Source organism: Excalfactoria chinensis, chromosome 9 (genome assembly GCF_039878825.1).
Source record: "Excalfactoria chinensis isolate bCotChi1 chromosome 9, bCotChi1.hap2, whole genome shotgun sequence".
NCBI lineage: Eukaryota > Metazoa > Chordata > Aves > Galliformes > Phasianidae > Excalfactoria > Excalfactoria chinensis.
The window spans coordinates 11,553,144-11,565,861 of record NC_092833.1 but is presented as its reverse complement, the minus strand read 5'-3'; the positions used below and the strand labels follow the sequence as shown (position 1 = coordinate 11,565,861).

The 12,718-nt window shown below is 56.1% G+C and overlaps 1 protein-coding gene across 1 annotated transcript; it reads right to left on the bottom strand.

Annotated features, from left to right (window-relative positions):
- Positions 1–351: 351 nt before the first annotated feature.
- On the bottom strand, positions 352–4,463 carry B3GNT7 (UDP-GlcNAc:betaGal beta-1,3-N-acetylglucosaminyltransferase 7). The gene is made up of 2 exons (XM_072344465.1): positions 4,319–4,463; positions 352–2,173 (listed from the first exon to the last, which is right to left on the bottom strand). Exons 1-2 carry the CDS (start codon positions 4,327–4,329, stop codon positions 967–969), a joined length of 1,218 nt encoding a protein of 405 aa, XP_072200566.1. The 5' UTR covers positions 4,330–4,463; the 3' UTR covers positions 352–966.
- Positions 4,464–12,718: the final 8,255 nt, after the last annotated feature.

Here is a 12,718-nt window from a genome sequence, read left to right as displayed (position 1 = left end):
GCTGTGGTTCCTTTAGGCGCAACATAAATCAATGTCGCCATACAGGGAACGTCACCAGACATCACCATTTATCCCCCAGCGCTGCCAGCAGCAGCCAAACCCGGGGCACAAATGGACTCTTTCTCTTTTTTCCCTTCAAACCTGCAGCTCACCCCAGCAGTCGAGGGGCATTTGCAGAGGAGAAGCAGTGCAGCTTGGCACCACACCGCCTCCTTTGGCTGCCATACACCCCTTCTTGTTTGTTTTCTAACCTGGGGAACATACAGACTTGAATGAAACAGGCACTTTTCCAAAACCCATTAAGAAAAGGAGAGAGGTGGGGGGAGGAAAAAAAAAGGCACAGCACAGGGGGACCTTTGAGGTAGTAGAAATTTTTTCCTTTCAACGTCTGGCACCAGAGAAGGAGAAAGAGAGAGAGAAGAGAGTGAGCACACACACGTGTGCACCTCGCCGTGCGTGTTCAGCGCCGTGGATGTGGCTGTGCAGCGTCCACAGCACGCAGGGACACGTGGGTGTGCAACCCTGCGCTTGGCGATGGTGTGCCCACCTTGCGTCCCCCCCAGGTGAGGCACCACGGACGAGGCATCTCAGGTACAAATACAATCCCCTTCACTTCTGAGCAGTGTTCATGTGCACGTAGACCACTGACCCCGCTTTGGAGCAGCTTTCCCGGGTAGCCAGACCCTAAACATCCAGCACAAATCCCCTCCCGCCTCCCCCCCCGCCCCACCTGGAGGTGGTACCTATTGCAGGGCACAGACCTCTCTTTCTCTCCCTTCCCACTTTGTGCTAGGATTTCTCTTTGTTTTTTCTTCATTTTCAGTAACCCCCAACCCAGCTGGAGATAGGCGAACCACATTACAGTACAGAACAACCACCATCACAAGCCTTGCCCGTGCCACAAGCAGAGGCTCATTGCGTCCCACTTGTGTCCCCACTCAGTCCCGGCTCTCCATAGAGAATGTGCTAAAGGACGTTGAGTTTTCTCGAGCACGTCAAGTTACTGTGCACCAAGTCCCACATTTGGATCAAATCCGGAGGCAACAGTTTATGAACCACCAACATGCTGCGGAAAAAACACGGCTCCTTGTTCATCTTGCTGTTCTTGTTCTTCACGATGCCAAACGTTTTGAAGCCCTCGTGCCCAACGGGCGATACCTTGAGGACCTCCAAGCACATCCCTAGGAAGACATCATCAATGGGGTACAGCTCCAGCGTCTCTGAGGCCTTGTGCAGCCTCTTGGCCAATGGTCCATCCATGACGAAGCCTCCACCACCTGCATAGGGCGGGTAGATGCTTTTGTTGTAGAGAGCACTGGGGATGTAGTACTTGTTCTCCTTCTTCCGGATCGGCCTGGCTTTGTAGAGGACATCCCCCACAAAGACATCCTCTCCCTCCTTCTTGTCCTCCAGGAACTCCAGGATGTTGTCAGGACTCACAAACACGTCGTCGTCGCCTTTGAAGATGAAGCGGATGTTGTCGCAGTAGATGTCCAACCACTTCAAGAAGTGGACCTCTTTGAGAGTAAGATTGAAGAAGCTGTCCAGGAAATCCCACTGCAAAATGTCCCCATAGATGTGGTTCTCGTAATCCAGCAGCTTCTGGTAGTTGGCTCTCTCCTCCTCCTTGGAGGCCGTGCCCAATAAGAAGAGCGTCCTGACCTTCTTGCCCTCCACCTCCTTCTCTTTGCCCCACGTCCTCCGGATGGCCTCGCGGCGGTCGTGCTGTGTGATGATGGACTTGACCACAATGAGCAGGTAGACATCCCCATGGCACTTCTCGGGGTGGTTGATCAGCATGGGGAAGTAGCGGCAGTGTCGGTACAGCAGGAACTGCTGGAAGTTGGGCTCCAGCCCTTTGAACCAGTCCAGCTTGCTCAAGTTCTGGTTGGCTGAGCAGTTGGTAGTGGTGATGTCCCACGATTTTACCTGCCTCTCCATCACTCCTCCCTCCTCTTCCTTGCCTGGAGCTTTTTCCTTTTTGCTTTTCCAGAAGGTGCTGGTGATGGAGAAGGCGTTGTCTCTCTTCTGTGTTTTTAGGGGCTCCGGCGTAGGCAGTTCCTTCTGCTGCTGGCCCTGCAGGAACTGGCTGGGGGCCATTCCCCGCTGCAGCACCGTCACTGTGATCACCAGCAGGAAGGACAGGCAGACTGTTTTGTAGATGGTCTTCCTCCTACAGGGATGAGATGGGAGGTAAGGAGAGGACATGAGCGGTGGGGGGGAGCTCATCTTCTGAAGGATCTGGGGGATATCATGGAAGCCACAAACCCTGAAGCCCAAAAGAGACCCACTGATCGCTGCTGCACTAGATAACCCCCCCTGGTTACCTCCCCATGCACACCAAAGCCAGGCAGGTCTGTGCCCCAGGCACCTGGCTGCCCCCCAGCTGGCTCTGCTGCACCAATTTCCTCTGCTCCTGGGTGCCCCAGGGCTGGGGATGGCACTGCATTAGGGATTGTCCGAGCAGCCCAGGGGTGGTGGTGGAGAAATCTCAATAGGCTGCCTAGGAACCTGCAGAAACATCCTTGAGGTTTGCAGCTGGGAGCCCAAAACATCCTTGGTAAGCATAGAACAAAGAAACCGCAATAGTGGGGAAGGAAAACAGGAGCTGGCCACAGCTGTGAGTGTGCACTGCAGGAATGTGCCCAAAGCAAAGGCAGCGTGTGATCCCCGGGCAGCCCTGAACTGACTGAGATCCAGCAGCGTAGAGCTGTGATGTCCTGTTAGCTCCAGTCCTGCACCAGGAACACTTCAGAACAGTTGTATAGATAAATACACACACAGGTGAGCATATGAAGTATCTACACTTCAGTATATATTGCTTTACCTGGAGAGGTCTGTAATAAATTCAGGCAGCTCCCTGCCCCGATGTACTAGAGCCCCCAACAGCACATCACCACTGTCACATCCCCACGGGATGGGTGATGCTCGCAGGTGGTGACAGGGACTATGAAATGAGGGACCTCAAACTGGGAGCTGCTGGCTCCTGGTTCCCTTCACCACAAGGAACGTTTCCTGCCACATATTTATATGAGAAAAGTATGAATGCCACTGGGGACTGTGAGAGCACACATGGAAATGAGCAATTACTGGCAAATGGAGAGTTCCCATTTGGTTTTATATGTGGGCACTCACCTGAGACTGATGAGGGAGCAGCCCCAATTCCATCCCACTGCCTTTAACCCTCTGTGGTTAACCACTCAAAGGTTGTTCTTAGAAACCCTTTGCTTCCAATGCGGCAGCAGTTTAAGCTCAGCAGGACTGCAGGGTCAGAACCTCTCCCCCCTACCTGCCCTGCAGCACCTGGGCTCCTCTCAGAGTTACCCCACTGCACCGATCCTGGCCTGGGAAAGCAATGTGGACGTGCGGACCCTGAGCCACAACCACGGGGGATTCCCACTCCAAACCCAGCATTTCACAGGGCCAGAGATTTATAACTGTATGCTGGGCTTTCCCGACCTCCAGACCTTCTGCCCTTTGGTTTCCTGAGGTGGGAATCACATTATGGGGTCAAGAGCCCATCCTGCTCTCCAAAGACCCCAGACCCACCGATTTGCTGGACGCAGCGTTTGGGGGTCCACCATGGCCCAGGAATTGCCGTGCCCGGCCCCAGAGCCCCGCTCATATCCGCACCACATCCCCAGCACCAGCACCGTGTCCCCGGGCACCACCACCCGCCCTGCTCGGGCTCTCACCGGCCCCAGCCGGCCCCGCTGCGCTGTGCCGTCGAGGGCACATTGAGGGCTTCGGATGCGCTCCTCCAATTGTCCCTTTTCTCCCCCAGGGAAAGCTGAAAGCAGCGCTGTGACATGGCCACACCGCAGCGGCGTGCGGTCAGAGCGGGAGGTGGGGCGGCGATGCTGCGGTCTCCGAGAGAACGGGGCAATCCGTCCCCACTCCCCGTCGGGGCGCACTGCCACTGTTGAACTGCATGGAAACTCCTTTAACCGCCCGCGGACCGCTCCGTTCGGCTTTTCCCGGCCCCTCAATTAGAGGCGAAGGGGCAGCGGCAGCAGCACAGAGCCCTTCTGTTCGCGCTGCCAACGGCCGGAGCACCGCAGTCGGGTGGAGAAACCCCGAAGCCCTCCAAAAGCGGCTGAGCGGATCCCCGACCCGCTGTTCCCCACCCGCTGTCCCCAGTCTGCGCCCCCGACTCTCCGTCCCCAACCCGCTGTGCCACCGACGTGTCCCCTCGGTGCGACAACAGCACAGCGCTGGGGATACAGAGAGCTGAGCCCCCCCCCCCGGCACGGAGCGACCCTCTGAAGACGTGGGGACTGGGGACAGCCGCCACCCTTTCCCCCTCTCCGGCACTCACCACTGGAACATGCTGGGAGCGGGACGCGGTCCGTGCGCTCTGCCCTCTTCCTTTTCCTCTTTCCCCGGTTTTACATTTTTTTTTTCCCTTTTCCCTTTTCCCTCCCCTCTCAACGAGGTGGAGCCAAGGGGGACGGCCCGGCAGGTAGCTTAACTCTTGCCCTGCCCCTCTGCCCACCCCCCGCCGCCGCCTTTTCGTCCCCAGAGCCGGACTGGGGACCCCGCAGGAAATCCTTTGTGCTGTTTCTCCTCCTGGCCCACGGAGACACCCCAACCCTTTCCCAAAGCCCCCATCTTCCCCACGGGGACCCACGCTGCCCTCTCCGCTCAAACGGCTCCAGAAAACCTCCAGGTCCTGCAGCGTGAGGAGGAAGTAAACCCAACTCCCCCCCACCACCACCCCATCCTCAAAGAGCAGCAGCTGTCCCACCGCAGCATCTCCCCGGGGAATCCCTGCCCAGCATCACCCCACACACTGCCAGGCACCACATGTCCCTCTGCGCCTTCCCTGGCCGTTCCCAGTGCCCATAGGACAGTCTGTGCCATGACCCTGGGGAAGGCTGGGATGTGGGACACACGGGTATCGGGGAGCTGAGCATCCGCCCAGTTGGAGCAGGATGCAGTGCTTGGCCTCATGCCTGCCACGTAGGATGGGGATGCCAGGAGTTTCATCCTACTGCAAAGAGGGGCTCACAGCAAAGGATGGAGCCCACTGGAGACTCACCTTCACCAACAGCCCCAAAGGGATGCCAAAGGCAAAGCCTTGAAGATATAGCTGTCATCTACTCACATCGCAGCTCTGGGACCACAGTGAGAACCAGGACAGCAGCACCGACTGGGGGAGGGAGGGCAGCTGGCAGGATGTGCAGTGCCAAGTGCAGGCTGGGGCTGAGCTGGGTGTGCGTGGCTTTGCTGCCAACGGTAATTAAACACCCAATTAGTGCCAGGTCTGGTGCTTCTAATGACAGAAACCTGCTGTCCTATGCATTCCCGATGCCTCCAGTTCCTGTTTTCAAGGCTGAATCTCAAAATGAAGTGGTGGTTTTGACATCAGCTTCATCGCTGTACAGGGAGGGTTGGAATAAATGCTGACTTTTCACCACCTCCTGGTTTATAGGATCGTTTCGCCCTGCAAAAAGAGGAAGCAAAGCAAACCCAAAGTGTTTTCCTCCTTTTTCCCTCCTCCACACACCTCGCTGCCTCCCACACTCCTTCACCTCCTGGCCCAGCGAACTGGTTCTACCCGAGCAGCCAGAACCCCTCTGCTGAAAGCAAAACCCAAAGAGGTGAAACTGGGTGCTGTGCATCCTCCCCAACAACGCTTGGGGGGCACAGACCCTCTGCAGCTCAGCTCTGTGCTCAGGTTGTGCCCCGTCTCGTGTCAGCAGCGCCCGATGTGGTGATCAGGGGGACAATGGAGGATGGGTGGGGGGGGCAGGAAGCTGTGGGTTAGGGTTAGGGTTAAGGCATCGCTTTGGGGCTACAGGGCATCACTTTGGATCTGCATGGCATCATTTTGAGTAAAGGGAAAGGGAGAGGAGTGGGACGGTGCCAAAGTGTCTCGTTTTGATGTTTGACTGAAAACCAAACAGTTTTCTGCCTCCAAGGAGCCTTCTTTCATTTGAAAGCAGACTTGGGTTAAATTCTCTCCTTTTTCTTGCCTTTCTTTACTTTAAGACTTGAGCTTTTTTTGTCTGATGTCTATGCAATCCCCACAGAGCTCCCTGTGGCAGGCTGACCCAGCCAGCACGTTCCCACTGGCGCTTTGGGTTCGGTGTCACTGGGAAAAGCCGACTCACGGCTCCTGCTGCGGGATTGTTGGTTTGGGGGTTTCTTCCTCCTTCTTTTACTGCTTTCTTTCCTTTCTGCCGACCAAGAACACACCCAGAAAAACCAACCCATCTCCTCCCAGTGCCCCCACCCCTTCTGTGGAGCTGGGTTTCCCGTAGCAGGGTGCAACCTGTGGGAGACCAAATGAGCCCCAGCCCTTCAATGCTCACAGCCCAGGGCTCAGCCCGACCTGCAGCAGCTCAGTGGCACAGTAACACTTTGGGTCACTGGGTGGGACCAGGGAGGGTTTTCTGCCCCACTGGGCACCCAGCCCCTGGGATTTGCACTATTTCTTCCCAAAGCAGGTGAGAAAAGGCAAAAAAATCCCTTGCTTCTTCAGGATCTCTGCAGCAAAGCCCCTCATTGCCCCTGCAGTGACACAGTGCTGGGGAGGCATCATGGCAGGAACAGCCCCCCACACACAGACCCCCCCAGGCTGGATGTGTGTCCCTGCAGCTCCCACTTCTCCCCCTGTGGCAGTGCTGTTGCTTTAAGCCCACAGCTGGATTGAGCTGGGACTGCCGGAGCCCTCGGCAGCCTTTTATGTGTTTTCTAGCTGCTGCTTGGCTGCTGCTCATGGGGAAACCATGGCTGGTGGGAGGGGGAGAGGGAAAATATTTCCCTCCCTGGGCAGCCCCTCATGTGGCTGTGTCTGCTGGGAGTGGGCAGCTCCCAATTGCCACGTGGTTATCGACCAGCCCCTGTGGCTCATCCCTTCCAGAGGGGTGTACCAGGAGTGCCTCAGTTTCCCCTCCCAGCAGACCTGCTGCTTTCAGGCTCCAGCAGTGCCCAGAGCCAAGCAGTTTGCTGCAGCTTTCCATCAGGCCTTTTAGTGTTCCCAGGCGTCTCCTCCCATAAACTGTGCTCGGATGCAGCTCTTTGGAGGGAGCACTGCACTCTGATGGTCCTGGGGGGGGTGGTCCCTGCCATGCCTGAGTCCTGGGCAAGGAGCGCAGCGCCGGCACACCCAGCCACATTCCTGAGGTTTGGTTTCCATGCTGGGATGTGCACCCGACGGTGAAGTCATGCTGTGGGCTGTGGTGGCCACTGAGCTAATGCATCCCTGGATCACTGCAGGGCTGCAGCCATGGACCCAACCCTGCCCAAGGGATGCTCCAGACCCAACCAACCCAAACCCCTGTGCCAGGAGTGGGGGATGAACCATCAGCAACCACAGGTCCTTGGCTGTGCTCCCCTTAGTGTTTTCAATCTGCTTTGCCCCATTGTAGGACAGAGAGCACAGCCCCTGTGGGGGCACTGTTGTAAGATGGGAGCCTGGAGCACCTGTGCAGCTCTTGGGAGAGATGGGGAAGGAGAGAGGGATGGGAAGCCCAGTACAAAGGGCAGCGTGGTGACTAAGGTGGTGAGGATACATGTCAGCAGCCAGTAGTACCAGCAGAGCACGTTCCTGCAGGATAGGGCCCTACTGAGCCATAAAACCAAGGTGTGGCAGAAGGATGGGACCTGGAACATCACACATTGGGGTGGCTGGGTGGCTGCCAACCCCTGGAATGTCCTTTCTGCCCAACCCCACGCACTGTCCTGCAGGCAGTTGCGTCAGGAGGAAATAGATTTGCGTGGCTTTTCAGCAAAGTTCAACTTGGGTTCTGTCAACCAAATCCCCATAAAGCAGTACATCCCCCTGGGATGCCTTTCCCATTCACACTCCGGCCCCAGCACTGCTGGAATACTCTCCATGCACACACCTTCTGTGCCCACAGGGGCCATGGGGAACTCAAGCCGAGTGGCCTCTCCTTACCTCCTGGACACACTTTGGCTTCTGCATGCTCTCACACAGCCCAAACTCCAACAGCACGTGCCACTTCCAGCCCAACTTTGCTTTATGAGACTGACCTCGACCTTCAGGGCAGAAAACCCTTCCATCATCCCATCGGGATCTCACCCAGGACCTGTGCACCCAGCAGCCATTATTCATCACTTTGACTTTCCAGGTGAAGCTCAGCCCCTCCAGCAGTGAGCTCTCAGCCGTGGCCACGCTGCCTGCCCTCCACATTCATCTGCCTGCCCTCCACACTCATCGTATTCATGTCCTGCTGCAGCAGCACTCCCTGCCTGCTGGCTCCCACCGCCGCTGACTCACTGAGCGCACACACTGAGCCCTTTCAGATCGCTCGGCCCCAAACACTGCCCCACTCTTCCTGGCCTTGGGGCCGCGCTCCCGCTGAGCCCCCCGGCTCTTCCCAGGCGTGGGGACGGCTCCGGGCTTCCATCCAAGAGGAGAACATCAGCGCTGTGCAAAGAGAGCGGCTTTCAGGGCTGAGTCCCGCTGCAGGAGGAGATGCAGGAGGGCGGCGGGGCGGCTCGGCCAGCCTGGTGCCTTTGAGCAACATCCAGAAAAATACTGCAAAGAAAAATAAATAGATGTGTTTGAGAAGGAAAAGGATCCAAGAGGGACAATCCCTGGCTCTGCCCTGTTCTCCTACCAGCAGGGCTCTGAGAGGGATGAGAGCGACACTTCTGTTCCTGCATTTGAGGGGAGGTGGTCAATGAGCCACCTGCAGCCCTGGGAAACCCATTGCAGAACAGGTCTGGGAATGGGCAGCGCTGGCACCGAGCCCCACTGCTGCACAGGGCCGTGTGTCCGTGGGTATTATGTGCAGCACATGGCAGCGTGGAGCTGTACACACACACGTGCAGGTGGTTCCCCTGGGGAAGCAGAGAAAGAGATCTCACAGCTTCCAAGGGGGGAATTTGGAGAGGAATGTGCCGTCTGAAGGCCTGAGGTGCACTGAGGTGCACGGAGCTGCCCTCCCCTCAGGCCCTGCTGGGTTTCAAGTGCCTCTGCAGCTCTGATCTCCAGCAACATGGCCGTAACAAAGCCCAGCTGTGTCTTAGAGTGGGTTTGGGGATGGGGGAAGGTGACGCAGCAGCCATGTTCCCTGCCCCCAGGCACAGCATCCCATGCAGAGAGAGCCCATGGGGTCCCAACCTCAGGGGAGCACCCCCACTGCTCCCTTCAGCCTGGATCAGTAGAGATGCTCCGCTCAGGGGCACAGTTTCACAGCCAGGAAATAGAGGCTATTTTTGGCATAATGTGGAAATCAATGGGAATACGTGAGGAGGGAGGGGAGAGGCGAAAGAATGTACTCTATTTACGGACAGCGCCAACCTGCTCCAACCACTCCCACCTTCCTGCTGCAGTGCATTACCGGGCGGCTGTTGTGCAAATCAAGGGATGGCTGGCACTGGAAACGACCTTCAGCATCACGGCAGGAACCCAAGCAGATGCTGCCTGCCATAAAACACTGCACCGAGGAAAGGTGCAGCTCCGGGAGCTGCTGCTGGCTGCCACTCCTTGCGGGGAGGAACCAAAGTGTGCTCCCACTCTGCACCTTCTTATCAGCATTCTCTGGACCGAAACGAAAAGCCGTGCTGGGTTTGCTGCCCCAATCTGTGCCATGGGTTGCACTGATGGATGCGGAGGAGAAGTCAGATCGTGGGTAACAACCCACGCACGAGGCAGGGTTATGTAGGTGCTGGCTCACACGTGTTGCAATGGCTCTATTGGACGCGAGAGCGAACCCTGCCAGCTTCCCAGTCCCAGCAGGAGCCAGGAGCAGCCTCGTGCTGAGCCTTGGCATCGCCAGCCCCAGGCAGGTGCAGAACTGCCTCAGGGGGGGGGAAGGAGTAAAAAGAGGACGATAAGAGGGAGACTCAGCTCTGCTGCTCTGTTTGCATTGCAGACAAGAGCCCCGTGCCAGGGCACAGAGGTATTTCTCAATGCTGTTATGATCGCAGAGAGCTGGAAATGGGTGTGGTGAAGTTTCTATTCCCCACTCTTCCACGGTGGCCATGAACAAGCCCCGGTGGCATTGCCCCGTGAATCAGTGCACCGAACTGATAGCACTAATCCTTGCCTGGTTAAGAGCCAAGCAGAAATCAGAGATGCACAAGTTAACTCGATCCGAGTTGCTCCAAGAGAATCCGTGCATCAAAACAGCGTTAGGTAACAGAGCAGCTCCCACACAGCCCTGCACTACCTGAGCTCAGCTCTGCTTCCCCCCCTGCCCCAAAGCACAGAGTGCTGGAGCCAGCAGTGTGCTTGGGGCAGTGCCTGCCCTATGGCAGCTATGGGAAGGCACGGCAGAAAGCCCTTTTCCTCTCCCTGTAACCGCTCTGTGCTGAGTAACGGGGTTCAGCCTTCACCTGCTCCTGTGGTATGCAACGAGCAGGTTTGCACCCACACCTCTGTGCCAATCACACCCCCTCCATCATCTCAACAAGCCCCAGCAAAGACACGCTTCCTCAGGAGCTGATTTTCCAGCTGGGACAGGGTATCCCCAGCAAGAACCACGCTCACAGCCCAGAGGAAGGTCACACACAGGAACACGTGGGCAGTGCCAAGCAGCAGCACCAAACCACGTCACTCAGGTAAGGCAGCTTATGACCCATTGCTGTGCTCAATGCAATGGTAGGCATCAGAAAAAAAAGGTATGGTGCATGGCCAGGCTCCAGCCCCACTGCCCGGGGGAGGGTGGATGGAGATCTCATCCCTGGCTGCATGAATATCAGTCGCACTCCATCACAGAGCTGCCCTAAACTGGTCTCTTTACTAACCCGTTCTGCATAAAGCACTGGCGTCACAAGTCAGAAGGGAAAGGTAATGAGAGATCGCAATCAGCCCCAGCACAAAAGGAAGGAGATTCCTGCATAATTCCGGCTGGAGTTGGAAAACCTCTGCTGCTGGGATCAGGTCAGAGCTGCTGTGCAATGAGTGCCTTTCCTGTGCCACAGAGCACACAGAATGATTCCCATCATAGGAAAAAGTAATGCCAAAAAAGCCCCAAACAAAACGAAATTTCAAGGGAGGGAAGGAAGTGGGCAGGAAACAACACAGATGCTCTCCAGAAAGCTGCAGGCTGGAGGCCAGATCTGTATGCAGGCGCTGTAGTGGGAGGCAATGATCTTTTAGGCACCTGAATTGGAACAAGCGGATCTCTATGAGGGGCTGAGCCATCCCCTGCTCCCCATGAGGAGCCTGCCGTGTCCAAACAACTGCTCCAAGGGATTGCAGAATCATACAACAGCTTATGTTGGAAGGGACCTTAAGGCCACTCATCCCCACCCCCTGCTGTGGGCTGAATGCTCAGGCTGCCCAGGGCCCACCCAACCTGGCCTCGGGCACCAGCAGGGATGGGGCATCCACAGCTCTGTGCAATGTGAGATCTCCCTTTTTCAGCCTGGATTCCACAGAGCAACGTGTTACTCTCACCAGCAAGGTGTAAGATCACCCAGCCCAGGTGTGGTTAAGCCTTGCTCTCTGCCCTACACAAACAGCTCCTGGAGCCATGAAATTGAGCTGAGCTGACGAGACTCACCCCAAAATCAATTCTGAGTGCTGCCATTTCGGGTTGATTTGGGGTGTGATGCACAGCGCCGGCACTTGGTTTGGTAAGAATGGTCCTCCTCCACGCTACCAACACAAACCAGCTGCCCAAAAGGCAGCGCATGAGCAGACAGGAACAATGAAGCCACTTGTTCTCAGGAAGCGTTCGACCTCTGCCAACAACCAACCGGATTCAGACAAGGAGCGGGGCAGCCAGAGCAGCACATGGCAGAGCGGAGGCAGAACCGTCTCACTTGGCGCCCAGCTGCTACTTCCAGCACTTACATCTCATCCTCACATTAGCTCCACTTTTTCATCACCCTTCAGAGCAAGAGGATCGTGTGCTCGGGGTGCGACCTTGACTGACAAAGCAGGGCCTAACAAACAAAGCACCTCATGCATCAGCAGGATCGATGCTGCTGTTACAGGCACCCACCCTGTTGGCTCATTAACTCTTAGAATTAGCTCTCAGCATCGTTAAGAGGAAGGGAAATAAAGCGAAGCAACACTTGTAAAATGGAAAAAGGAAATGTCCTTTAAATTAAACACCGTGTGAGGCCATTCCCATCCACAGCGAATAACATAACCGGCACTCTCCAAACCTTTGGCCTTCAAATCACACCAGAACAGCACTATGCATATTATTTGAGATAAGCACAAGGCAAACATTCAGTGCTGTCACCTGGATATCTGAGGGGTTTTTCACTTTCATTTCCACAAATTAACATCAGCGTTGATTGCAAATATTACCAGGAAGGAACCTTCCATACAAGGACACGTTCCAGAAAGGTACTGGATGTCACAGGGTGCCACTCAGTCTGCTGATGGCAGAGCATCGGGATCCTAAAGAGCAAAGTTTGGACTGTGACCTTGCAGTGAACTCGGTGCCTTTCCTTCACCGTTTCATAAAGACCAGAGAACTTTGTTTAGAACAAACAGCTCAAAAACGAGCCGAGCTGCCGCCTGTCCCTCCATCACAGGAATACCTCATTGCCACAGAACTCCCCTGCTTCTCTTCCCACCCCACTCTACGCTTACAGCCCTCAAAGAACCAACACCTTGGACACCAAAGCAATGTCAGTGGTGGCATCCCACATGCCTGGGCTCTGCCCACCAAAGGCCAAGTACAGTGAGAGGCTCATGCCTGCACTGAAGCACTTCAGAACAAACAATGGCAGCTCTGCATGAGGGAGCCGTGCTTTCCATTCAGGTGGAGATAAAGCT